Genomic DNA, 27,862 nt, shown 5'->3' on the forward strand with positions numbered 1-27,862 from the left:
GGCACCTGGGTGGCTCAGTCATTAAGCGTCTGCCTTCGGCTCAGGTCAGGATCCCAGGGTCCTGGGATCGAGCCCCACATCAGGCTCCCTGCTCAGCGGGAAGCCTGCTTCTCCCTCTCCCTCTGCTCCTCCCCTCTGCTCTTGCACACTCTCTCTCTGTCAAATAAATAAATAAAATCTTTAAAAAAAAAAAAAAAAGAAACTAGAAAATCATTTATGTTGTAGGCACTGAGCAAAGCATTTTATTTGTCATTTTAAATTGTATGTGTAATACATGAATATATCCTCAGTGTAAAAGAACAATACAGGTGAAGCTTATCTCCCCTGACCCTCCTTGCACTTCCTGCCTTCCACCCTGAGGACAGTCAGCGCCGTCGGGTGGGTGCATGGCCAGTTCACCCTGTTGTCACTCCTCCTTTGTCAGGGAATACAAGGACAATGCTTTGCTGGCTCAGCTAATCCAGGACAAGCTCGATGCCTACAAAGCCGATGACCCAACAATGGGCGAGGTAAGTCTGGACTTGGTGCACGTGGCTCTCTCGCCAAGTGACCACAGTGTTTGTATGGCAGTCCTGGGGACAGCTGGGTTCTGTCGCTCCCAGAGTGTGCGTGGGCGCCACTGGCCTTCAGTGAGATGCTCAAGCATTGGGTGGGGGGGATGCAGATTCTGCTCCGTGTAGGGTGCCCAACCTGTGTCTGTTTGCTGGGACTTGCCCAGGGTTAGCACTGAAAGTCCTGTGTCCTGGGAACACCCTCAATAGTAAGTACAGTATCAAAACCAGAAAATTGATATTGGCACAGTCTCCAGCCCTTAATCACATTTGACTAGTTTGTACGTGTGCTCGCATGTGTGGATGGTTCTGTGCGATTTCATCACATGTAGAGATTCACATAACCCCCACTGCAATCAGGACAGAACTGTTCTATCACTATCATAATTTTAAAACTAAAAGTCCCGGGTCCTGGGAACCCCTGGGTCCCAGGCAGACTGGATGGTGGGTCACCCTATTTATAAGCAAACCCAGGTGGTGCTCTCCTTCATAAGCTCACTCTGGACCCCAGCCACAGTTTTGGATCTACTTTAAAGGACCCTCATTAGGAAATAGGCATACTGGATTTTTGCATGGTGTTTACTGGTGTTCCTGTCAAGCAGCAAATGGACTAGTCAGTGCTATTTTGGCAGGTTTTATCTCAGAGGTCACTTCCTGGGGCTGCTTTTACAGGAGGGGCAGCTGCACCAGTGGGAGAGACTGGAGTTGTATGGGTGGCTTGTGAAAGCCTTCCCTGTGTCTGTCCTTCCAGGGCCCAGACAAGGCGCGCTCCCAGCTCCTGATCCTGGACCGCGGCTTCGACCCCAGCTCCCCCGTGCTTCACGAACTGACTTTTCAGGCTATGAGCTATGACCTGCTGCCCATTGAAAATGATGTATACAAGTAAGTGTACAGACCCAGTACGGCTTTGCAAGCAAACCAAATGCACCTCTAACCTGAGAAAAAGGATGTCTTTCATCCTAGGGAAAGCAGGTGTATTGATAGAGTCTTGCTAATGAGCCTGCAAGCTTTTCTGTGAGTTCCCAAATCTATGTGGCATTAGCAGCCAGGAGCTCGTGCCCCTTTGGGGGAGAACAAGAACTTTAGATCTTTAGTTCACGGCTCATGTCACCTCAGCTCAGAGCCTGCTTGAGGTGTGTGGATGTGTGTGTCTGTGCACCCACATGTGTGCATAGCTTATTCAGAGTTAAAACTTCTTATTTATAGGTCATGAAATATAAGAAAATATATCAACAGAAGTTTCTTACTGAACTTTATTTGCAAAGGAGCTGTTTTCTTCGTTATAAACAACATTTTTCTTGGTAACAATCACCCAAAACTCAGTTTCTAAAAACTAATTTTTCTTTTTTTGGAAACAGACTGTATTGTTCTCATGTGGTTTCAAAACTAAGGTTCTAAAAATGTGACTGAATGTCAGTTTTCCTCCCTGTTGGTACTTGTAATTCTTGCTTTCCCTTAGATGTTCGTGATTTCACATGTAAAAATATGCTGAGGACCTGTTGCAGGTACCTGATTTTAAAACTGAAAATTTAGGTACCACATGTTTGAGGATGGTATCCTGGTCCTTCCCAGGAAGGAGCAAGCGTGATCTCTGACTTTCCCTTACAAGTAGCTCTGGACCCACCTGTATCCTGACTTGAGCACATACCGGCTGACCCTGCAGATTTTAAAACATTGACTCTGGGTCTCTCCCTGCCCGAGAAACTGCTGCTGTGTCAGGTGCTGATGCAGCACACCTGCTGCGGACAGTGACCCCTCAGATGGCCGAGACCGTAAGCTCTCGTCTGTTACAAATCGGACGGGGTTGGATGAACTTCGTGGGGATGTCTCCTCTCCAGGTACGAGACAAGTGGCATTGGAGAGGCACGGGTGAAGGAGGTGCTCCTGGACGAGGATGACGACCTCTGGATAGCACTGCGCCACAAGCACATCGCGGAAGTGTCCCAGTAAGAGCCCCTTGCCTCCGCCCCTCCCCAGGGACCCCGGCCACCCCGCCGCCCCAGCTCCAGGGCTCACCCCAGAGTGCAGGCAAAACCCTTTCTCCAGATGGCAGTTGCTCATGTGCACACTCTGGGCAGCTTGCACAGAGCTGCTCAGTGGATGAATTCACCCACATGATAACCAGTGATGATGAAGCCCTTCTAATCTCAGCTCGAGTGACACCAGCTTCGCCAAGTGAGAAAATCCACTCTGTGTTCAGGTAGCTCTTAGTATTTTTAGAAAACATCTGTAGCTCTCAGGAAATGCTTTGTAAACACTAAATGTTTAAAGCCAGTGCCTGGGGCGTCTGGCTGGCTCAGTCAGTAGAACACGCAACTCTTGATCTAAGGGTCGTGAGTTCAAGCCCCACGTTAGACATAAAGCCTACTTAAAAATAAATAAATAAATAAAGCCAGTTCCTTCCACTGAAAGATCCAGATTACACTGCATCAATTCGATTTTCTTTTATATAGCCGGTGTGTCATCTTCTTCCGCTGTTGTCATCCCTAAAATTTCCAAGCAAGAGCTAGTGTGTATATACAGCACCCGTACCTTGCTCTGAAGATGTTTCAAAATGTTTCTAACACCTGAATTTTTTTTTTTAAGATTTCATTTATTTATTTGATAGAGACACCGCGAGAGAGGGAACATAAGCAGGGGAATGGGAGAGGGAAAAGCAGGCTCCCCACCGAGCAGGGAGCCCGATGCGGGGCTTAATCCCAGGACCCTGGGACCATAACCTGAGCCGAAGGCAGACGAAAGGCGCCCCTTTCTTTTTTTTTTTTTTAAAGATCTTTTTATTTATTTGACAGAGAGAGAGATAGTGAGAGAGGGAACATAAGCAGGGGGAGTGGGAGAGGGAGAAGCAGGCTTCCCGTTGAGCAGGAAGCCCAATGTGGGGCTCGATCCCAGGACCCTGGGATCATGATCTGAGCTGAAGGCAGACGCTTAACGACTGAGCCACCCAGGCGCCCTGAATTTTTTTTTTTTTTTTTAGATTTTGTTTATTTATTTGAGAGAGAGAGTGCACAGTCGGGGGTGGGGGGCAGAGGCAGAGGGAGAAGCAGACTCCCTACTGAGCAGGGAGCCCCACCAGACTGGCACCAGGGCTTGACCCCAGGACCCCCAAGACCATGACCTGAGCCAAAGGCAGATGCTTAACCAACTGAGCCACTCAGGTGCCCCTAACACCTGAATGTTTTTCTAAGACCTTTAAGCTATAAATAAAAATTCTGCTTTTGCAGAAGGACATTCTTTTTTTTTTTTTTTAAAGATTTTATTTATTTATTTGACAGAGAGAGACAGCGAGAGAGGGAACACAAGCAGGGGGAGTGGGAGAGGGAGAAGCAGGCAGGAAGAGGGAGAAGCAGCCTTCCTGCCGAGCAGGGAGCCCAATGCGGGGCTCAATCCCAGGACCCTCAGATCATGACCTGAGCCAAAGGCAGACACTTAACGACTGAGCCACCCAGGTGCCCCTTGCAGAAAGACATTCTGTCTGCTACATTGAGTTGGTGATATCCTCAGTAAGTTCACAAGGAAGAGTGGGAAAATAACACAGTCTTGGATAGTTCAGTTGTTCAGGTAAGTGGCCCCAAACTTTTCGGATCACTCAACCTTAGGAAAATGTTGCTTCACATTTCCAATATGCAAGTTTATTTATGAATTAACTATATAGTTAATTGTAGTAATATGTATGTTTTACAGTATATACAAAAGCATAAATTTAAGGATGGAGTAAAGTAAACATAAATAGATGTACTAATAATTTCTTCTCTCCAATCATCCCGTACACCCCCCTCTGGAGACCCTGCTTTAGAATATTAGTTAGGAAAATGATGTATCCCTCTCTCTCTTCTTCAAAAATCACTTTAAATGCATACCTTACTGGCAGGAAGACTTGCCACATGTTCCTGAAGGAAGAACCTCGCAGCACTTCTGTGGCGTCCACATGGAGGCCCAAGGCGTTGCTGCGAAACTTAGCTGCCTCCTTCTGTCTTCTAGGGAAGTCACCCGTTCTCTGAAAGACTTTTCTTCCAGCAAGAGAATGAATACTGGAGAGAAGGTAAATGCATACTAGAGCTCCCATGTCCTTTAGGCTAATCCCTGTCTTCTTTCTGAGAGCTGGTCGGCAGGATGCCTCCATGGCACAGGACTAGTGAGTTATTGTCACCTCTTCATCTGATATCATTTTGTCTTATTTTTGCATTCAAGATTGAGATCGGAGCCCTCATCTTTTGATGTTTATAGAGATCTTCATTTTGTTACCCTAAAGATTAATATTTACTGTTTTAGATCATAATTCAGTTTAAGCCAGAAGAACTATGAAACCTTTTTTAGCTTGTGGTGGAATTAGAATTCATAACTTGCCTGGTCCTCTCCTTACCCTGACATGGGTTCATCAGAGGTGGTTTACCCATCGTGGTCAAGGCAAATACAGCTCTGACTGTATTTTAAGCTTGCTTAAAACCATTTGGTGACTCTGTTCCCAGTAGAATCAAGTCTCACTCACTCATGGACACACCTTATAGCACCAGGCCATCAGGCTCCCCAGACTCTTAGGTCTGCCCCCTACCCGCTTGTACCCACCACCTTGCTCCAGCCATGCCTGAGTTCCTTGCCTGGGCCTTGCCTTGTGAAGTCCTGGTCCTTTGGCTCAGGCATCATTTTCTCAGGGAAACCTTCCCTACCCCCGCCCCCAGACTAGTGAGGTGCCTCTCTGCACCTCTGTATCCACACTTGTGATTTTCCGAAGAACACTAATCATCTCAGTCGGAATGGCTCTTCTGCTAGATGGTAGCTCCACAAAAAGGCAGGAAGCTCTCTTTTTTGTTTGTTTGTTCTGTTCTTGTATCTCCAGCACCTCACCTGGTATATAGTAGTAATTCAATAAATTTTTGTTGGATAAGAGTGGAATTAGGTGGGTCACACAGTTAGCAAGTAAACAGACCTCTTTCACCTGTCAGGATGCACATCCCAGCCCTTTCCCAGCTTCTTCCTTCTTGCTACCTGTCTACACAACTGTAGCCTTTCTGCTGGGGTGAAATGTGAACTCAATTTCAAGACTGCTTGAGCTGAGTAAGCAGAAAGGCCGCACGGGGGAGAAAAATTGCTTTTTCCTGGCAAGAATTATGCTCTCAGGAACTTTCTAGTCCAATAAATAAAACATAATTGCTACCCTTTGGAGTTCACTTCCCCACCTATAAGATAGTTATGGTATTTGGATCAATAATTTTTTGAACCAGAGGCCTGGAAATCTAAACCCACGGTGATCTTGGGCTTAATAGCTTCGAGAGTTTCTGAGCATGCACTTGGAAGTCTGGTGCTGGCTCCTGTCCTGCCCTGTGCCCACCACCCTTGCAGAGCCTCCTAGGTCAGGGCCATTGGAGTGAGACCATATGTTTTCCTTCCCCTTGTAGACTACCATGCGGGACCTGTCCCAGATGCTGAAGAAGATGCCCCAGTACCAGAAAGAGCTCAGCAAGGTACGACCATCCCAAATGATGGGTTTGAATCTTGAGTATAAACAGTTGCAGTAAGACCTCTCAGAGCCCCACTGTACTGACTGATACATTGAAATCCACAAGTTTTTAATCAGCTTCCAGTTTTATTAGGAAAAGCTGAAAGTCTGGATAACTTTTATTTCCTATGACTTTCTTTTCTCCTCTTCATCTTTTCTCTCTTTATCCTTCAATTCCTCACCTCATGAGCCTCTCCCCTGGGCTGTTTGAATGTGCTCATGACATGGCAGCTGGCCTCCTCCAGAGTGAGTGACCTGAGGGAGAGAGCCAGGAGGAAGTCACAGTGCCTTTTCTGTCCTGACCTGGGATGTCCTACATCATGTCCTCCACACTCTGTTAGAAGCGAGTCACTGAATCCAACCAACACTCGAGGAGGGGGGAATTAAGCTCCACCTCCTAGAAGAAGGGGTATCAAAGAATTCGTGGATACATTGTAGAACCATTGTACCACCCTACCCTCATAAAGGATTCCTCCCTCCACTTGCCTCCTTTAGGAATGCAATTTGTCCCTCTCTTTTGACACACAGAATTTTCTGTCATGATGTTTGTGTTCCTGCTGGAATGCATGTTTTATCTCCTTTATGAGGCTGGAATCTCCTTTTTGCACTGCATAGTGTTTATACGTAGTAGGAGCTCAGTAGATGTTGCATGAGTGATTTCTTGTGAGTGAGTGATTTCTTGATCACACACTCTCTGTTTTTTCCCAGTATTCGACTCACCTGCACCTGGCCGAAGACTGCATGAAGCATTACCAAGGCACCGTGGATAAACTCTGCCGAGTGGAACAGGTAGAACCTTTTCCTTCTCTTTCTGCCATGCCCATTGACCCAGCTGAATTGTAACATCTGACCTTGAACATCCCGCAGAATCATAGGATATAGAAGTCTACTAGATCACGTTGTCTCAACTCTGGAGCCAATCAATGCACTTCCACTCTCAATGGTAGGGACTAGATTGGTCTGGAATGCTGTGTCATTTGGATTTTGCATGTCTGACTTTCTACTGGCTCCTTGGAATGTCTGAAGAGAGATATATGGATCTCTGAGCCCTACACTGACAAGGCTGGCTGAGTTTTATATTCTGAGTTTATTTTTCTCCTGCTGTGGCCACACCAGCTTTGGAGACCTAGATGCTGAGAAAAGCTAGTGCAGTAGCATGTCAGAAACTCACCCACAGCCTCCCTGATCACGATTAGGACTGAAAGTCAGCAGTTTGGGATTTGAATTCTGTCTCTGTCACTGATTTGTTTGATGTGCCTATTTCTGCTTTATTTTCCTCATCTGCAAAAGGAAATAACAATGCTGCCACATTTTCCAGGAGTGTTGTGTGGAGTCACTAATCCTGGCCCTCCATTCTCCAAGTGTGAGAACATTCCTCAGCTAGGGTCAGCTTCCAAGGCAAGGGAGGGCATTAAGCGAGTGTGAAGCCGTGGTGAGAAAGAACGGCTCAGGTTCGCAGTGTGAAGCTAAGATTTACATCTTCCAGCGTGATGTGACAGGCCAGCTTGGGTTTGTCAGACTTGTCCTGATTCATTGACGCTCTTCCAAGGGGAAGTGACCCTGCAGAAGTCCATTAGTTTCATGGGCGATCTTGGCAAGCACAGGGCATCCTCTCCAAAAGAACTGGACTGTCTGGAAAATAGGGCATCCCTATATCAGTAAAATGCAGTCAGGATGAATCCTTGGAAGCGTACATTTTTTCAGAAGTGCTCCATAGTATTTGTTGAACTCGTTACATTTAATTGGACCTTTAGAGAGTATTAGACTCAGGTCCCACTGCACAAAAGTCTGTTGAGGATGGTGGTAGCTCTGAGAGGTGAAGGGGCCTGGGGGCACCCACGTTCCTCGGCCTGGACAGACCACGAACTCGAGACCATGATGGTTATGGACTCATGGGGTCTTTAGAGGAGGGAACCTTCAGGCGAGCCCAGAGTGTGGAGGACATGATGTAGGACATCCCAGGTCAGGACAGAAAGGCACTGTGACTTCCTCCTGGCTCTCTCCCTCAGACGCTCCAGGGAGGGTTGCAGCCATTGGTCTCTGAGAACAGAGTGAATGGTTCATGGTTTCCTGAGGCTGATGTGCAGCCTTCTCTGGTCTCTCTACAGTGGATGTGACTCTTGCCTGAGTCATGAAGCGGGGGCCGTCACTGTGCTCTCTCTCATCCTCCCTCTTTTGCCAGCCCCTCTCTCCTCCTTCATCTCCCTGGGTTGGATTTCCCTTGTTTTTCTCCTCGCCCTGAAAGTGGTTGGAAGATTAAAAACAGGTCAAAAACATAGAGTAGCTCAAAACTCAAAAAACATGTCCTTCAGCACCAAGGGGGAGCACATGGGAAGAGTCTAGCCAGGCAGTGGCCCCTTAAGATGCCAAAGCTTTTCATGTGTGGGAAGGCAACCCTTTCAGCCCCAATCCCTCAACAGGGCTTTGTACCTCTAGAGGCCCCACCAGGATTGAGTCTTGACCCGAGTCAGCGCAGGTACACGGGCACTCACCCGGAGGGAGCTGCCTACCTTCAAACAAGATGGCAAAAAAATCATGGTGGTTTCTGTTTTTGCAAAGTGAACCCTGGGGCTGTCATCACTTCTCACTGATGCCATATAAAACAATGCTGATGACACCAGTGCTGATTACAGGGCCTTGTGAGAGCAGAAGCCCCTGCATAGGACCTTCCCCAGCCAAGCGACAAATCCCGTTTATGGACCACCAGTTGTCTAGTAGTTCCCATCCATCCAGACCGTCGCCAGGAATGGGGCCAGTGTGGTGTGTTTTCTGCAGGACCTGGCCATGGGCACGGATGCTGAAGGGGAGAAGATCAAGGACCCCATGAGAGCCATCGTCCCCATTCTGCTGGATGCAAATGTCAGCACTTACGACAAAATCCGCATCATCCTTCTCTACATCTTTTTGAAGAATGGTAGGAATGGTGGGATAGAGAAGAGGGGAGAGGCCCTTCCTTGGGCAAATGAGGCAGGTGGGAGAAAGAAGACAAAGTGGAAAAGTGTTTAGGAGACATGGAAAAGATATATATATATTTTTTAAGATTTTATCTATTTATTTGACAGAGAGAGACACAGCGAGAGAGGGAACACAAGCAGGGGGAGTGGGAGAGGGAGAAGCAGGCTTCCCGCAGAGCAGGGAGCCCGATGCGGGGCTCGATCCCAGGAACCTGGGATCATGACCTGAGCCGAAGGCAGACGCCTAATGACTGAGCCACCCAGGCACCCCGGAAAGGATATTTAATACGGAGATCCCAGGGGCTCTTTACATTTGGGGAAATGTAAGCAAATGTGTTGCAACTAGAGGCAATTAATTCTAGAGGTAATAAAGGTGTGGCGTCTCTGGAAGAGGACGGGTGGGAGCGGGGAGAGGCCACTGACTGCAAAGCCAGTTTGTGAGAGCATGTCTGCCAGATACTTGCATCACATTGGTAACTCTGCCTTTAAATAACTGATTTTTACCCGCATTATAGTTGCCCATAAGTGTCCATTGTGCAGGAGATGGACACTGAGACTCTTGACTTCGATGTGGGTGGGGGTGGGCAGGGATGGCTGAGAAGCAGGAGACGGGTGGAAATATAGACCATAATGGGGCAGTTGCTGATGGTCAAAGCCTGGGACAGAGTGGCTAGAGTGGAATCGAAATGCTGATTTTGTCCTCATCTTACAGTAAAGTTGATGTGGTGAAGATTCATTTCTACTAACCCTGAGAAGGGGCACTGTCCCCCCTCAGGCAACTGGTTCTGCTTCTGAGTGTGTGATGCATGGTGGTTGGGTGTGGTGACCAGGGGTTTTGTTCTCACAGGCATCACTGAGGAGAACCTGAATAAACTGATCCAGCATGCCCAGATCCCCCCAGAGGACAGCGAGATCATCACCAACATGGCGCACCTGGGGGTGCCCATCGTCACTGATGTAAGGGGCCAGGCTTGCATATGGGGAGGGAGAGGCAGAAGAGAAGCTGGCGTGTCTTATCTTTTCTCCCGATTTACTTAAGGTGGCTTATGATACATACACTCAACATTGAGAAAGAAAAAACATAGAATCGGAGAATAAAGGTATAGAGATATAATAAAATAGAAGTGTTACTCCCAGAACCAAGATGTGCACAGAGTCATTAAAGCTGAGCTGTGTCTGCACCAGCCTCAAACAGGAGTCACGCCAGCTTCATTCTCTGTGTGTTGAGGTCAGTCTGGTCTGCTTTTTCACACCCAGGTCCAGCATCTTCTCTGAGGGTGAGAGCACAATGCTTAGTTAGCATCAAGCAGGTTTGCCACTTGGTTCTTCACTGGTGATGATTCAGAACCAGGCCAGGGCAGGGTGTCTGGGAAGCCCGACCACACTGCACACTCTAGAAGAGGCTGGGGGTCGGGGGGCTCTAGAACTCAAGGAAGAGGCCCAAGCACTCTTCAGATCTCTCTGCTAGGAACCTCACTCTCTACTTTCTTCCTATGGGGAGTTGTTCACACAAGGGTGCTATAAAGCTGGAGTTGCAAATGTACTTCTTTTGGAATCTTAGAGTCAAAAACTTTGTCCCTGAGCCCAGACCAGAGACCTAGAACTACCAAACCTAGGTAGTTTGGTGTTTTTAGACCCTTTTTCGCAAGAGGCACCCAAATGGGAATGGAGATGGTTTACTCATGCACCCAGACTGTCAAAGCAAAATCAAAGACCAAGTCCTACCCAAAACAGTCTTTTCTCCTATAATTGAAGCAAACTATGTTTTTAACTACCAGGATTTTTTTTTTTTTTTAAGATTTTATTTATTTACTTTAGAGAGATGGGGAGAGAGAGAGAATGCATGCACCAGTGGGGGGAGGGGCAGAGGGGGAGGGAGTGGGAGAGGGAATCTCTCTCTCTCTCTCTTTTTTTTTAAGATTTTATTTATTTGTCAGAGAGAGAGAGCAAGCGAGCACACAAGCTGGGGGAGTGGCAGGCAGAGGGAGAAGCAGGCCCCCCGTTGAGCAAGGAGCCCGATATGGGACTTGATCCCAGGACCCTGGGATCAAGACCTGAGTCAAAGGTAGACACCTAACTGATTGAGCCACCCAGGCGTCCCAGGAGAGGGAATCTCAAGCAGACTCCCCACTGAGCACAGAGCCCGACGCAGGCCTTAATCCCATGACCCTGAGATCATTACCTGGGCTGAAACCAAGAGTCAGACGCTTGACTGAGCCACCGAGGGACCCCACTACCAGGAGTTTTTTGAATGACACTTATATGTTTGACCCACATTTGCCATTTTTCATGGCTTTAAAGAACCAAGTTTGCTCCAGGTTCTTGGGCGAAAGCCCAAGGGGCACACGCTGGACTTTTCCAGGAAAACCCCTCCCACTTCGTACTCTGCCAGTGCTGACTCTCTGAAGGGAGTCCTCAGGAGCGATTTCCAAGGGCCAGCAAAGTCGCAGGGGCCCAGATGACCCCTGACTCCATCTAATGTCACATGTGTTTGCGCTCAGTCCACACTGCGCCGCAGGAGCAAGCCAGAGCGGAAGGAGCGCATCAGCGAGCAGACCTACCAGCTCTCGCGGTGGACCCCAATCATTAAAGACATCATGGAGGTCAGTGAGGGTTGGCTGTGAGGGTGTGGGGGGGACAGCCAGGGCCTGGGGCTCTTTGCCTACAGGCCCAGAGGCCTCCGGCTTCACCTGCTGTGGGCTGGTGGTGATAGCCTGGGGTTATCTGTCCCAGAGGATTTGTATCCAGTCTCAGGGCTCTTCTAGGCCCCATAGCCTTGTCCTGAGGGTTTAGGGAGAGCTGTCCCCAGAGGCCACCAAATGCAGACCCCCACGATCTATGTGACATAGCCCCAGAGTAGAGACCCCTCAATGGTGCTGTATCCAAAGGACCAAACACATCTAGCGCCTATAGGTCAGATGAGTAACGAGCGCCACTCCGAGGGTGCAGGTGTGTGTGGAGGGGCCTTTGGGATGCGACCCGAGCCAGTCCCTCCCTAAGACACCCTGTCAGTCAGGGACCCTGCCAGGCATGTTTCTGCCTCTGCTCTTCTGTTCACATCCATCCCTTGCCTGCGGTGCTCTCCCTTTTCACTTCTGAGCCCTGATTTCCTTCAAAATCCCCATCAGGTCTGACGGTTCCCATGCACTGCCCCTGTCTGACCTCCCAGCACCGAAGAGGCTGCCCCAGACTCCTGTAGTGTGTCGGGGATGCCCTTCACATACACGTATCTGTTCAGTGTGTGGAGTCAGCTTTTTATACCTTGACCTCTGCCCTCAACTCATGTGTCCTCTGACACTGTGCCTTGGACATAGTAGGTGTTTTCGTATCTGTGAATGTGAGGTGTCTCTCTGCTCTCTGCTTGTAGTTCAAGAAACCCCGCTTAGAATCCTGCCCCACTGGACCTTCAGGGTGGGTCTTGGAGCTACCTTGTCCAGCTCCTGCTCTCCGTAGGTGGACAAGACTGGGATCCTGACAATGAGGGGACTTTCCCAGAATTCCTTTGTCAGTTCAAGCAGTCCGTATTCCTGCGGACTTATTAAAATAAGTATACTTTAAATATATATAGTGAGTCAACTTCCTGTTTTTAAAACCCACAAACCAAAAGGATGGGTGAACATGAACATCTAGGAACCGGTTACGTTTCTTTGTAATGTAATTAAAGCCCACCCCCTATCTCCTTTGCTCCTTTGTTCTCTGCTCCCTTTTCCTGCCCCTCTCCCCCTCCCCCTGAAGAACCGTGTGTGTGTGGGGGGGGGGGCTTCCCATGGTAGCTGTTAGGAGGAGTTCTAGACAGCAGGAGGTGCATAGCTGGAATCCGCCCCCTGGATAATTAGACCCTTGGGAAACTGAAGGTGTAAGGTCTTGTCTTGCCTGAGACACTGTGCCTATGCCTAGTTTCTCCAAGACTGATGGCAAGTGTCAGGAATTTATTGGACAGAATGCAACATTTATAACCTCACGTAGAATGTAGAAGAAAAAAAAAACAAATTAGAAGGGAAGCAAGAAAAATGAATGCAGTTTTGTTAAAGTTTGTTTTTTTTTTTTAGTCATCGCTATACCCAGCATGGGGCTTGGACTCAGGACCCCAAGATCAAGAGTCGCGTGCTCTTCGGACTGAGCCAGCTAGGCGCCCCATTGCAGTTTTTTGTTTGTTTGTTTGTTTTTTAACTTTTATTTATTTATTTATTTTTTTTTTTTAAAGATTTTATTTATTTATTTGACAGAGAGAGAGAGAGCTAGAGAGGGAACACAAGCAGGGGGAGTGGGAGAGCGAGAAGCAGGCTTCCTGCCGAGCAGGGAGCCCGATGCGGGCCTCGATCCCAGGACCCTGGGATCACGACCTGAGCCGAAGGCAGACGCTTAACGACTGAGCCACCCAGGCGCCCTGTTTTTTAACTTTTAAAGAAGCAGCCCTGAAGACTGATCTCCGCGCACCAGCCAGTCGTAGGGCGTCTGGTCCTTGCGGAGCACCGTGCTAGGCACTTAGAGCGGGCAGCAGGCCGGGGGGGTGCTGGTTGTTGCAAACTTGGCCATGTCACTGTGCTAAGTGACTTGTTCTTTGAACCATCTTGCCTTGGTTCTGTTGGCCCTTCTCAAACAAATGGCAAAAGCCCAATATCTGTCTCTTTTCTTTCCAGGACACAATTGAAGACAAACTTGATACCAAGCACTACCCTTACATCTCTACTCGCTCCTCTGCTTCCTTTAGTACCACCGCGGTCAGGTGAGTGAGAACCCTGAGCCAGTGAGTGGGAGAAGTGGGCCCATCTCTGGTTGGTTGTCGGGTGGTCCTGTTACGAAGCAGCAGTATCCACAAGAACCCTCCCACTGCTTCTCATCACAGCCAGAGTGCAGGCCCTTCACCCTCTGGCTTCCCACCACTCTCATTCCTTGCTCCTCCCTTTGTTCTCTCCATTTCTGCCTCACTAGCTTCCTTCTTTGCAATGTCAGGCTTACTTCTGCCTCAGGACCTTTGCACTTGCTTTTCCCTCTGCCTGAAATGATCTGTCCCCAGTATATCTGTGTGGCTTGCCCCTTATCTCCTCCACCTTCCCTAACTATCCTTTTTAACATTACACCAGTGTTCCTAGCTGTGCTATTCGTAATAGCTCAAAAGTGGAAATAACCCAAATTTCCATCAACAGATAAATGGGTAAACAAAACATAGTGTATTCATACAATGGAATATTATCCAGCCTAAGAAAGGAATGAAGCACTGACTTGTGCCATAACATGGGTGAAGCTTGGAAACATTATACTAGGTGTAAGAAGCCAGTCACAAAAGTCCACACATTGTATGATTTCATTTGTATGAAATGCCCAGAGTGGGCAAATCTGTAGAGATAGAAAGTAGATGAGTGATTGCTGGGGATGGGGGGCAGGCATTGGGGTGGTGGAATGGGGAGCGACTGCTAATGGGTATGGACTTTCTTTCTGGGGTGATGAAAATGGTCTAAAATTGACTGGTGATGGCCCACAGTTCTGTGACTATACCAAAGACCACTGCATTGTACACGCTGAATGAGGGAATCGTATAACTTGAATTATCTCTCAATAAAGGTGTTACAGAAAATAAAGAAAAAAAATGATAGCCACCCCCCAACACCTCCTCTCCCCCTTCCTTTTTTTGTTCACTCCATACATCATACCAGCATGTAGTAGAATATTTGTGTTTCTCTTGCTTACTGCCAGTCTCCCCCAATTAGAATGTCAGCCTCGCGAGGGCAGCGATTTGTGTGTCTATTTTAGCCTCAGTTGCTAAAACAGAGCCTGGCACATAGTAGGTGCTCAGAGTGTTCTGCTTTCACTTTTGGTTAATCAATTGAAGGGGATGAATATGTTGTCTGCATAGAGCTACGTTTCTCAGAATCATGCTTGATGGAAGTGTGGATGCCTTGGGTTTATTGGGTTTCTGCCACGTACCTGGTGATGCTCAGATATTTCAGATGTGAGTAGACAGCAATCCATACTTCTGTCCCTGGGTTCTCCAACACTGTGTATTTTCTTGGTTGCTCATGATATCTTCCAGGGTCTGTTTTCAAAGGCGTTTCCTCTTTTTCTCCTCCTGCCGTGCATCGGGAAGCCTTCCCTTCTGTGCTCTGTGAGGATGTCTGAAGGTATTTCGCCTGCAGACTCTTCTTGGCCTCCCTCGTCTATGTGGTCCAGGCTGTTCCCTGACCCACAGAAGCATCTCTTACCTTTCCTGAGGTGGCAGCCTCCGAGCCAGGGTGCTACTGTTTTTCTTTGACAGTGAGAGCCTGGGGTGGCTCCTGAGAAGAGTCAAGGCTGAATGAACCTTTGAGCTTGGAACAGGAGCATCTCTAGCTCCAAAGAGGGCATGCCGGGGCCCTGGAGTAGCATTTAGCTCCCAAGATGAACACTCTGCATGCTTATCTTCCTGCTCGTGCTTTGCCTGCCATCTCTCTTGCCTCCCAGCCTGCTGCCCTCACTTTTATTTGTTTTTAAAGATTTTATTTATTTATTCATGAGAGACAGAGGGTGAGAGAGAGAGTCAGAGGGAGAAGCTCCCTGCGCAGGGAGCCTGAGGCGGGACTCGATCTCAGGATCCTGAGCTGAAGGCAGACGCTTAACGGACTGAGCCACCCAGGCGCCCCCACCCTCACTTTCAGGCCTTCTCTTGGGCCGAGGCTGCAGGCCCATGTGGCCTCTGTGGCATCGTGCATCCCCTCTGATGCCAGTGGAGGCCAAATGTCGATTGCCAACATTGGGGTAAAATTCCAAATCCCCGGTGGTGCCCCAGACAGGCGGGCTGACGATGGCAGACTGTCAAAGGATTTTCTCTGTGTTGACCCCATGTGCCCCTGGCACCTTCAGGATCAGAAAGTGACTTTTTTTAACGCTGTCATTAGGAAGAAGGGCAGAGATTTCACTAGAGACTCTCTCTCCTTGTTTTGCTTTTTGTTTTATTTCCCCCATTTTCTTAACCTGGAAGCAACCCATTTCTCATTGTTTCTGAGGACGAGGTGAAGACTTACTAAGAGCAGCTCAGGGCCAGTGGGGGGAACTGCCCCACCACTGAAATGCCTGTCTTTCAGGAGGAGCTCAGTGTCACATCTCCTGGGAAGACTTCTCCCGTGATGCCCGGATGATGATGCTAGAAGGCCCTCCCATGTGGGTCCTGATAGCACTGAGCTCCTCCGTAGCACGATTCTGACCTGCTTCCTTCTCCCCACCCACCCCAGTTAAACTGCGAGCTCTCGGTGGGCACGGCTGAGTCTCCCTCGGGGCGGCACTGCGGGGCCAGGGGAGACCATAGCCCAGTGAGGTGCTCGGTGCATGAATCAGCGTGCCGACCTGACGGCGGGCCTTGACTCCGCCGTCACCGCTCACTGCCAGCCAAGGGTCCAGACGAGCCTAGAAACCTGTACGCTCGAGGGCAGAAGCCTGACAACCACCGTGAGGGGCGAAGCTGGAGGGGGGGGGGTGACACGCCAGACTTTAAAGCTAACTCGAGCCTGCCTGTCGCCTCATGTTTCCAAGAGAGTGACAAGCTCACAGCGTGGGCAGCCAGACCCCTTGATAGTGTGCACAGCGGTTCAGCTCGGCCAACACTCGCTACTACTCTGTTTTGGTCACTGGTGTACAGAATGAATGTGTAAATAAGTCATGGAGGTATGAAGTGCTAAATACTTCAGTGCAGATGAACATAATTAATCTCTCTCTCTCTCTCTTTCCCTCTCTCTCCTCCTTCCCTCCCTCTCTCACCCCCGCCCCAGCGCCCGCTATGGGCACTGGCATAAGAATAAGGCCCCAGGGGAGTACCGCAGTGGTCCCCGCCTCATTATTTTCATCCTTGGGGGCGTGAGCCTGAACGAGATGCGTTGTGCTTACGAGGTGACCCAAGCCAATGGAAAGTGGGAAGTGCTAATAGGTGAGTGGGGGCATGTGTTCTAGAGGGAAGGGGCTGCTTCATTGCACTTTGACCCATTCCATGCTTTGGTGTTTCATTCTGTCTTCGATTCTCCATTGCCCCTGCAAAACTTAGTCTCTAGACATGTTTGTGGACAGCAGCAGCTAAGGGGCAAAGGGTTCTTTCCTCGTGTCTGCACTGTCTCGTGATGAGAGGCAGCTGTAAGCGGTGGGAAGCGCCCGAGCACAGACTCCAACACACCCAGACTCCCGTCCCTGCTTGGCCACTGCCAAGTGGGTCACCTTGAGCAAGCGCTCCACCTCTCCATGCTGCGATTTCCTTACCCAACCAAACGGGGTTAAGAACACCCACTTACAGCCTTGCACTGGGCCTGAGGTGGGACTTGTCTGTTTCCTGGCATTGGGCCTCATATCCAGAAGAAGCTCAGTGAATGGAAGGTAAATTATCGCCCCCTCCTTTACCTGTCCGTTGGAGATGGACAGACACAGCCTGCGAGCAGATATTGCCTGAAGCATACTGGCCTGACTGCTGGACTCTGCTAAGGGATCCCGCCCCCCCTTCCAGTTCCTACCACTTCTAGGTCGGCCATACCCTTTCTGGCATTTCCTTTCCAGAAGAAAGAAAGCAACTCATTAAGCTGACTTAAAGGCAGCAGAAGACTTTACTCCTTTTTCATGCCTGCAGGAGCTTCCACAGTTTCTAGGGCTGGAAGGGGAAGAGTGAACTCCAGATGCCTTCCTTTTGCCCCATCTTGCCCTTGACAAAATGGATTGCACCTCCTGGGCTGCCTCTTGACACTGACAAAAGGCTATCGGCACATACTGCCCTGGCCTTGCCCCTGATCTCTGAGCTGTGTCCGTTTTACACCTCCCCTTTGGGGTGACCAAGTCACAGTGCCCCCTAAGCTCTCAGAGTGAGCAGGTTCTGCAGACCAGTCTATGTGGCCATTCCTGGGTGAGTCAAGATGGACCTGGCACTGTCAACCCCCTTTCTAGAGACCACCATTCAGTGGGGAGACTGGACATCCTCTCCTCCCCTCCCCATTCCTTGGAACTTCCCTAGCTGGTCGCCATTTCTCCCTGTATTGTTTTCTCCTTTTTTTACGTGGACCCCGTGATAAAGCTCCCTCTGCCCCCTGCTTGTGTATGTGTTGCATGCATGTGTCTGATAATTCTCAGCTCAAATACAGCTTTCCTGGGCAGAAGCTGTCACAGCCAGGCTTTGGTGTAAATCTCCCTCTTCGACTTTGGTCCTGACTTGCTGTTCCCTGTTGGGGGGTGGAACCCTAGGGAGATAAATTTGCCCCCGCAGATTCACGGAGAGGCCTTGCGCAGACAGCTGACGTCCGCAGCGTGGCCTCACCTGCTTTGTGCATGCCGGCTGTCCTTGAGGCCTGTCCTTGAGGCCTGTGTGCATGTGCGCGTGCTCGCGTCTTGCTTTCTCGCACCTCATTGGCTGCATAAAACATGGGCCTGAGTTGGCATGTTCCTGTAACGTACCGTTGTTCAAGCAGTCAGCTGGACTCTGTTCTCCCACAGGTTCTACTCACATTCTCACTCCCACCAAATTTCTCATGGACCTGAGACACCCCGACTTCAGGGAGTCCTCTAGGGTATCTTTTGAGGATCAGGCTCCAACAATGGAGTGAGAGCCAAAGAAACAAAGTAAAAGCAGCTTATTACAGAAAAGAAACTCTTCCACTCTGAAGGGTTTTCTTTGATTATTCCGTCACTCTTTTTCTTTCTTTTTCCCTTTTTAGTTTATTTATTTGATTTTCTTTCAACAAGAAAATGCTTGCAGTTCTTAACACCGATTGAAAATGTGTCCGGGGCTGCCTTCACAGACCCTGCCGCGAGAGCCTCTGGGCCCCGGCCTGCCAGCTCGCTCGTGCCCCGGGTCCCCTGCTGCTCAGTCAGGCGGTGCCGCCCCCTGGGTTTTAATCCGAAAGTGATCGTAACTGCTGTGACCAGTCCTTCAGGGGAGCTGGAAGCTGAGGGATGCTGGAGGCATGGCACGCAAGCCTGCTGGCCCGGGTGAATTTGTAGGCACCAGGCAGGGAACACACGGCCTCCTGCTTGTGTGGGGGTGGTGCGAACTTGAGAGTGAGGCCCGCAGGCGTTCAAGGGACCATCATGTCTAAGAAGGCAGAAGTCCAGTGGAGATATCCACGGGTACCTGATCGTGAGGGAGGCTCGTTGGAGCGCATCAGAATAGACTCCACGTCAGTGGTAGTTAGACACAGAAATTCCTTTTTCCCAGGACAGGCGCTCAGCTCGAGGAAGTTTCTAGGGGGTGATGGGGTCACGAGCCATCGTGTACTTGGTGAACTCCAGCCACCAATGGAAAGCTCGGGTCTCATGTTCATCTGGGGGAAATGGCCCTTCATAGTTACTCTTTCAGTAACTGCTTTTATTTTCATTCTCCTGTGGATTTTTTCTAGCATTGAGTCATCATACCCCTCTCTCGCACTGAAGTCTCTTAGTGAGATCTGGGAACCTTTGGGTTAAAATTTGTTCTTAACACAGTGTGCTGTTTGAAAGAGTGTCTTCTCTCTCCCACCACGCTTGTGCCTTTACCTGTTACCCAGGAACCTGGTGTCCATCTGGTAGATTATCCAGATTTTACTCTTGTCCTCATTCCTTCCTCTCTCTTCCCATCCCTCACATGTGCTGGGAACCTCCTCTGCTGTTATGTGACAGACGGTTACTGAGGAACTCCACTGTAGCATTAGTTTTTCTGTAGCTTTCTTATGCAGTCTGTGATGAGGCCACACACTGTGTACCTGACTTTGTGTGCTCCACCGACCCCCCACCCCCACCCAGCCTGAGATGTGGCCTGGTGAATCACGGGACATGAGTCACCTGTGAGCAGTGGCGAGGCCTGGACTCCAGCCCCAGCTCTGCCGGGAGCAGGTCCCCCCGCTCCACACACACACGCACACAGTGTGCAGAATGCAGAGAGGCTGCATCGCAGGGCCCCAGGCTCCTTGAGCTCTGACCGTCTCATTCAGTAATTCAGATCGGGGGCCTCAAAGCTTGCACTCCTACCTCATGCATTTGCAGTCTCTGATGAACCTCAGGGGTTTGGGCCATCAGAACCATAACCAGGGAGCACCAGAAGCGTGCTTGTTTGTATAAACATAACATGCTCAGGCCAGAAAAGGACTCACTCTAAAGGTCAGAACAGGCAGCTGTGCAATCTGTCTCCTCTTTCCTCCCTGTGGCCTAGAGATGGCTCCCCCCGGGCAGTAGTGAGGGGAGAAGCCGCATGTGGGATGAGCCTGCACGGTGCATGGTGGGCTGGCTGTGGCCCTGGGCTGCCTCCCATCCTGCCCAGCTGCCTTCCCCTAGAAAGTGCAGCCAGTGGGTGGTGAATAAAAGCAATTGTTAAAAAATAGTCATTGTTAAAAAAAAAAATCGTCTTTGTTTAGAAGTACCTTGGTTGGTTGGTAATTAGAGACCTCTGGTTCTGTGTACAGATGGCAGGTAGGTGATCAACATTTGCTGCGGGATGTATTGTAAGACTTACCGGGGACAGATGTTCAGTCCAGGCCACAGCAGTGGCGGAGTGCTTGCAGGGTTTGAAAGACTCAAACCCACAGCTCGGAGGCTCCAGCTAGGATTCGCTCTGGGAGTCCCTGCTTCAGAAGCAGCCTGTCCCTCGCAGGCTGGTTTCCTTTGTTTTACGTTCAGCCAGCACAGAGGGTCTCAGCTGACATCTGAGCAGAGAACACGAATAGACTTGAGTTGTGTACTCTTGGTTTCTGAAATGCTTTTTGGGGGCAGTGTTGTGTTTTAGAGAGTTCCTTTAGGAAAAAGCGCGACATGGAGCCCCAATCCCAGGGAGGTCGGAAGGCAGATGAAACTATGACTTGCCCCCTTCTGTTGTGATTATCCAGGTGACCAAAGACGAGGACAGTGCAGGACAGGAGAGGGCCGGGGTTGTCCCCTGTCGAAGTCAGTGTCTGCAGTGACTTAGCTTCTAGGAGATGAGTTTTCCCGCTCAGCAGTGAGTGAGCGTGTCCCCGGCGGGCCCCGCGTGTGGGTACCCGTGCCCACTCCGTCCTCTGGTGCCTCTCTCCCCCCCAGGTGCCGGTTGAAGGGAGCAGGTGTGGGTAGCCAAAGTGCACAGATGCCACCAAGCCTCACCTTAATCCCATTAATCAGTCATCCCTCCATACTGTCCAGAAGTGAAGTCTTTGCATTAGGTCTTCACCCCCGGCTCTGGGGGGTTGTGTTAAAAGTACCAATCCTGAGGGAATGTCCAAGGGGCCGCCCGAAGCCGGTGGAGGTGCCCCGAAAAGCTGTCCACAGCACTTGCACTGGGGAGAAAGTTTTTGTTTTTTTATATTGAATGTTTTGCTTTATTCCCATTTGGAATCAGAGAAGTCTCATTTTTCAGTGGGACTCAGATCTGAATCTGAATTCAGAGTGAACCCATTGCCCAGCTGCTATTTAAGCATTCGCTTGCATGTCCCCTGTCTGGGCCAGGAGCCCAGGGTGCCCAGAATTGAGACCAGTGGCCTGGCTTCCGGGCCTGGCTGTGCCACCAAAGGGCTGCAGATGAACACTCTGCCACTCTGGGCTTCGTTCTCCCATCTTTAGGATGTGGGGTGGGCCAGAGCATGTTTCCCAAACCTGGTAGATCATCAAACTCTCCTGGGTTGCTCTTATATGTACACATTCCCTGGTACCTCCCTGGATCTGCTGAGTTGGTGGGTGCGTTTCGGCCAAAGCCAGCAATGCCTAGACCAGCCGATCCGTAGGAGCACTCTGACTTCCAGATTCTCTCAGTGAGGAAAGGTTTTGTCCTGGCAGAGCTAGCTCACTGGGTCTGGCCCACAGCTCTGACAGTCTTTCGGATGACTGTGTTTGGAGACCACTGTTCACATTTCTCAGTCTTGCACTTACGGAGCATAAGAGAGACCTCAGAGTGGTGGAATCCCCCTGCGGTTCTGAAGGGCCGACCTGGTCAGCTCCCGTGGGTTCAAAACATGGGTTTGCGGCACGTGTATTATAGGCTCATGCACCTCCGTCTGCAGTTTGTGGTGGTGGAAAGCTTGACCAGGGTTTTAATTCAGGTGATTGGGTGACAAGAATTAGCTCTCAGGTGATTCAGGTTAACACCAGCTGGTCTGGATCCTTTAAAGACACCCAGTGAGTTTGGGCCCAGAATACTCAGTCCTGGACACTTTCTTCTTTCACTCAGACTGGGAACACCAGATGGTCAGCTATTAGATAGTAGAAAGTTCTAGGAGCATGGATTCCTTAACCCTTTTTTGGCCTCCCTCAGACCTTGAATTTGCATGTAAGCGAGGGTAGGGAGCACTTTGGGATAGGCATCTGACCAGAGGCTCCCTTTGGATTTATCCAGGAAATCGAGTCTTCTGTCTTGTTTCCTGGAACTCAGCGGGATGGCGTGGGAGGGCATTAGGGACGGTTTCTCTAGCATGGGCACTGTTGTCGCCTTTACCTGGAAAGCCCCCAACTTAATCTCTGCACAAATATCCAGAGGCTTTCTAGATGTAGACGCACAGACTGCATGGAGTTGAGATTCGGAAGACCCTCACTCTGGCAATGGTTCACTGTTAAGAATTGGACATTTATTCCTGTTTTCTCACTTGGGGAGTAGTAGCCTTTGACGTTCTTTAGGACTCGTAGGAAGATTAGCGAGGTCACAGAAATGAGTCTACCTTTGGTACATCTGGGGGAGGGCGGAGCTGTAAAAAGGCCTAGGAACAAACTGCTGAAAGCCCCGTGGCCTTTCCTGAAGGAGCCTCAGGTGTGCAGGGCAATGGTCAGTGCAGGGGCTGGTGTGGGCTGTAAGTAGCCAGGGACCAGTTCCTCCCTCGGGGCAGTGACAGAGTGGCTAGGGCTTGAACTACAGAGGATGGGATGTTGGAAGAAGCCCCTCACATAGAGGTCTGGATGGACCGGGCAGGTTCAAGGCCTGCAGTCCCAGCCATCGCGGGTCAGCTGAGCACATAGTGGTCGAAGGCACAGGGACCCTGGTATTTGGAATCAACCCCAACAAGCCAGCCAAAGCCTTCTTTTGCCTACCCTCCGGGTGGAAATCTGGCGCTCTGCAGTTTCCGTCCCCACTCCCCCAAGGCCCACGCCCTTGCCCGCACCTCCAGGGAGGCACATTTTCAAGTACGGATCTCTTTTGTTCGGTTCTTCTCTCCCACCGGGATCTCTTTCTTTGAAGCCCGCTGCTGCATGTGTGCTGGCCTCATGTTCACACCCCGGTCACTTCTGTTCTGTTCCAGTAAAGTCCATGTCCAAGCCACATGGTCCATGCATCTTTTTTTACTGCACTTCTTAGCTCTCTCTCTCCTTATGAAAAAGGACTTCATCTATTTATTTTATTTTTTTTATTTTTGCAATAGAAGTATATCTAATTCCATTAGCTTAAGTTTTTTGCAAGCATTTCTAGTCTCTTACAATGTGCAGTCTCTGCAAGGTAAGGCTTCAGGTACCCTGGCCCTTTCCCTTTCACACCTGAGGTCCCCCCCGAGGGCAGTCCCAGCCCACTGGCTCCCGAGGTCAGTGGCTTCCCCCAGGGTGCCCTGCCCATCACTCCCTCCCTAGCACGCACCATCCTTTCCACACACAGCCCGCTACCCGCCCCCCCGCCCTCTTCCCAGCCTCTCCCCTGCCGTATGGTTTGGAATTCCTCTCCCTGGCTTCACCTCGAGTGCAAGAGAGAATCAGAAATGCAGCCTCCCTGTCCCCTGGCAGATGACACTGAGCCCAGATGGAGAGGCGGGTTCCTTCCTTGGTATAGCCTGGGACCCTGCCTGAGCCAGAGGATGTGTTTTGTTTATCCACAGTCCCCAAATGTCTCCCAGGCCTATTGTGATGTGGCCCCAACACCCCACCCCTGGCCCCCTCCCTGCTTCCTCTAGACCAGGGTGTGGGTGGGGGAACGGATGCGGAGCTGGGGAACGGAAGAGCAGGAAAGGAGACGTGGTGGGAACCGGAGCCAGCGAGCTCACTGTCTTTTCTGCCCCCCAGGATCCACGCACATTCTCACCCCACAGAAACTGCTGGACACGCTGAAGAAACTGAATAAAACAGATGAAGAAATAAGCAGTTAAAAACATAAGCCACCCCTCCAAAAAACGAACCCTCTTCCCACAGTGCTGCAGCCCCTACCGCTGCCCGCCTCGGTTACTTTGCTGACCCCGTCCCTCCACCTCCGCCCCCAGCTCTGCACGCCCTGGCCGGCACTGTCGCCGCTGCGTTCTCGTGTTTAATGATGCCCTCTTCTTGTGTGAAACAAAAGAAAATAATGCATTGTGTTTTTTAAAAAGAGTATCTTCTATATGTGTCCTAAGAGGAGAAGTTCCCGCATAAGGGACACACTGCTGGAGAAGGTGTAGAACTGTCTAGAACGAATGGACACCTTCTCCCCATTATTAGGACTCCATGACCTTGTATATAACCCAGTGCAACATGCACAAATTGCTTGAGGATGGGAAGGTAGACATTTGGGTGTTTTACAAAATCTGTTTTGGGTTGTTCCTGTTCTTTTCAGGAATCACAGAGATGTCTGTTGCTGGAATATTTCAAACTGAGGATTAATCTGTTGGCTTCACTCCAGTTCTTACCCCTCAGCCTGCTGTCATCCAGATAAGCTTGGCAGTGAAGATCAGGTGACATCTTGTGAGGTTTGGGCTGGAAGCGACCTCTTAGCCTTCCCCAGTGGCTTATCCTCCATGTGCTGGGGCTGTGGGAGGGGCTGGAGGTGTTCCTGTGAAGTCAGGCCAGGTGCTGGCCTGCGTGCGTGCAGCCTGTCACCTCCACCTCCCCCCCCCCCTTCCCCCGGCCTGGCCCGTGTCCACAGGGCTGTGATCCCGAGGGAAGTAATTTTGCAGCCTAAGTCATGGTGCCCAGCAAGTGCGGAGCAAGCTCCCACCAGGACCTTGGTCTCTTGCAGAAGCAGTTCGGCTGGCCTTTTTGGCCATACCCTTTGCTTCCCCGGGCACCACCCCCAATAGGGCTCTTCTTTCTCAGCGGCGTCAGCCGGGCGGAGCTCCCGGGTGAGGAACGAACTAGAACGGAATGGGTTCCGCAGGCTCCTGGGCAGAGGGCCCTTTCCTGTAGAGAAGGGTCTGCACCCCTAAGACTTCAGACCATGGGAGAAAAACAGCCCATTGGATTTATGCAGACCCTGTTCCCGCTCAGATTATCCTCAGTTTAAGATACTTTATAATACTTTATTTTGTGTCGTGTGGGGTCATATGTCGTCGTGCTTGTAAGAGAAAATGATCATTTTATTCTCTGTATAAAACTTAGCTCTAAAGCAAAAATGAAAGAAGCAAATGCAGAAAGGATGTCTCGTCATCCTCAAGACTCAGCAGCTCTCCGTTCTCCGATGGTGAGCGCACCATGTGTTCTGCTGCTGTTGTCGCAAAATATAATGACAGTGGAAGTCACAAAAATGTCCCCTGCCCCGCCCCCCGCCACCCTTGAACCCCTGCGGACCGTGTGCATATTACTGTCTCGTGCTGTCCTTGCAGACGTGGTGTGTGCTAGCTCCACGCAGCCGCCCGCTTTCCTTTCGGAGTGCGTTCCTCGCCCTCCCCGGTAGACGCTTCGTGGTGGTCTCTTCCCAAGGCTTCGGAGTCTCCCCGGCGCACTCGGATTAGTTTTCAGGCCTCTTCTCTCTGTCCCCCTCTCCCGTTTCCTTAGGACAGAACTGTAGGTGCTTGCCCTGGTTTGTTTCTTGCTGCCGCTGCTTGTTTCGTCCCCTCCCCTGGACCAGACGGGGCTCACGCTTCAGGGCCTTGTGCGTCGAACGTGTTGGGTTTCCTTTCTCTGTTATTTATATAAAAATAATTTATCAAAAGGATATTTTAAAAAAGCTAGTCTGTCTTGAAACTTGTTTACCTTGAAATTCTCAGAATCTCAGTGTTGGAAAGTATTGAAGCACAAACATGTATCATCTCTGTACCGTTCTGTACTAAAGCACTCGAGTCTAATAAATCAATCAATCAGCACCCATTCACGGTGTCCACGGTGACTCCTGGTCTGGCTTTACTTTGGAGAGTCGAAGCAAGAAGGCTGCTGCGGTGGCCCGTTGCAGATGAGACCACCACCCCGCCTGTGGCTCGGAGTCTTCTAGAGCCCAGTCAGCATCGCTCCCGTTGAGCTCTGTAATGGTTTCACATTCGAGGACAGTTCACAAAGCTTGCCTTGGGCCTCGGGCAGCAACAGGGCGCTGCTTGTGGTCAAGGGAGCTCTTCCGGGTCTTACTGCTCCTTATCGGAAATGTCTGTCTAGCTCAGAGATTGCAGGCCTCCGTCTTTGCAGATGCTCCCTACTTGGTGGCAGTGTATTTAGGGCATGCAGTGAGGGCACTTTATCCATCTTACTGTTCTCCTCCTCTCTTCCCGCTGCCACACCCTCTGGCCTTATGAGCTCTCCAGATCAGGATCTGGTGTGCGTCCTGTTGCTCCAGAAGCCTGTTCAGAACCTGGACAGACGGAGATGGGTTTGGCCCAGCTGGGGGAGTAGACCCTTGAGTTAGGGTTGGGGTCACACCGGAAACCTGCTGGAATAGGAGGCACAGGGGAGTGGGGTTCTTTGTAGGAACTTCTGATTCTACTCTTTGGTCCTCAGTCAAATCCTGATCTCCTTCAAGGCATGAAGACACCTCACAACTTGAGGCCAGTTGGCGGAAGCTACACCTCGACCCAGCTGTCTGCTGGTGAGACTTGCCTCGTAGGGAGGTAATGATGACCGTGACCATTTATTGAGTCCCTGCTCCACGTCAGACCCCTTGTGTCCTGCATCTGTTGGCTGGCTCCCTTCCCAGTTTCACACATGAGGAGGCCAGGGCCAAGAGCAAGGCAGTAACCCACAAAGCCCACTCCAGTTAGGGGACATCAGACACTCACCGTCTTAGAATAGCAATAGTCACTGCCCCAGTAACCAAGCCCTGGAATGAGATCCAAGATCAGAATGTTTAAATTCTAAATTGTTCTAAACTGAGTTTACATTAAAGCAAAGTAAATGCCATTTGCTCCTTCCAGGCCACCCATAGCCTCCAGGCCCATGCTAGTGGCTTGCTAGTCTCTCCCCTATTGTCTCTTTCATGCTTTGACCCAGGGTTTCTGACACCTGCCTCCATTCCACCCCCCCTCGCCACCAGCCAGCAGCAGAGACGTGGCCCTTTTTATGCTTCTGGCAGTTCTTTTGTGTTACACGGGACAGATGGAGCCTGTGGGCCGCCCCTCCAGAAAGTCTCCAGTGGTGTTAGATGCTCTTGGAGGAACAGGGGGTTCTGAAACCAAAGCAGACGGTGCTGACTCAGTAACTGAGCAATCCTAGACCAAGACAGGTCTGAGAGCTGTAGCCGGTCCCTCTGCCTTTCCAGGGGGCCAGGGCCAGGCGGGAGGGTCTCACCCAGACCCTGCTCGGGCGCCTGTCCACCTGCCTCGGTGTGATCCCAGGCATTCCTCCCTAGGAGACAGAATGGTGGAGTGGCTAGGAGCACAGGCCTCAGCCTCAGGCAGGCCTGGGTCGAATCCACTGTCGGTCTCATTCCACGTGACCCTGACGAGGGACTTTGTCCCCTCCTGTGAGGAAGCCCGTGGAGGAGTGCTGCCGAGCTAGCCCGTGGTGAGTACAGTAAGCACTCAGTGCTGATGGTGCTGCTGATCCCCGGCTGAGTCCGTGGGCGAAAGAGCAAACATGCCCATCCACTGGGAGAAAACCGTATGTCCGTCAGCTAGAGGATGGGTAAACTGTGGCTGGCTCTGTGGCAGTTAAAGATGCATGAGCTACACCTGTCAACGTGAATCAATCTCAAAAAGTGAATATTGAGTGAAAAGAGCAACTTACAGAAGAATACATACAGAATGATGCGTTTATATGAGGTGGTAAAGCCTCATAAAAAGCGCTACATAATGCTTATGGATACGCATGTTGTTAATGTGCAAATGCATGTACGAGAATGA

The 27,862-nt window shown here is 50.4% G+C and overlaps 1 protein-coding gene across 2 annotated transcripts in view; it reads left to right on the plus strand.

The window, feature by feature from the left end:
* Positions 1-25,904, plus strand: part of STXBP1 (syntaxin binding protein 1) — a 71,029-nt gene extending 45,125 nt beyond the window's left edge. The window contains exons 8-20 of one of the 2 annotated variants that reach the window (XM_032418189.1): positions 425-509; positions 1,303-1,433; positions 2,390-2,497; positions 4,533-4,593; positions 5,948-6,013; positions 6,757-6,837; positions 8,824-8,962; positions 9,850-9,959; positions 11,504-11,605; positions 13,643-13,728; positions 16,742-16,896; positions 18,435-18,560; positions 23,913-24,000. In XM_032418189.1, the coding sequence (XP_032274080.1) occupies positions 425-509; positions 1,303-1,433; positions 2,390-2,497; positions 4,533-4,593; positions 5,948-6,013; positions 6,757-6,837; positions 8,824-8,962; positions 9,850-9,959; positions 11,504-11,605; positions 13,643-13,728; positions 16,742-16,896; positions 18,435-18,544 (1,234 nt within the window). In that variant the 3' untranslated portion in view covers positions 18,545-18,560; positions 23,913-24,000. Of the gene's footprint in view, positions 1-424; positions 510-1,302; positions 1,434-2,389; positions 2,498-4,532; positions 4,594-5,947; positions 6,014-6,756; positions 6,838-8,823; positions 8,963-9,849; positions 9,960-11,503; positions 11,606-13,642; positions 13,729-16,741; positions 16,897-18,434; positions 18,561-23,912 lie in introns of both variants that reach the window. The other variant, XM_032418190.1, reaches the window with a different exon arrangement.
* Positions 25,905-27,862: the final 1,958 nt, after the last annotated feature.

This window comes from Phoca vitulina, unplaced genomic scaffold, assembly GCF_004348235.1.
Source record: "Phoca vitulina isolate PV1807 unplaced genomic scaffold, GSC_HSeal_1.0 scaffold21, whole genome shotgun sequence".
In the NCBI taxonomy this organism is placed as follows: domain Eukaryota; kingdom Metazoa; phylum Chordata; class Mammalia; order Carnivora; family Phocidae; genus Phoca; species Phoca vitulina.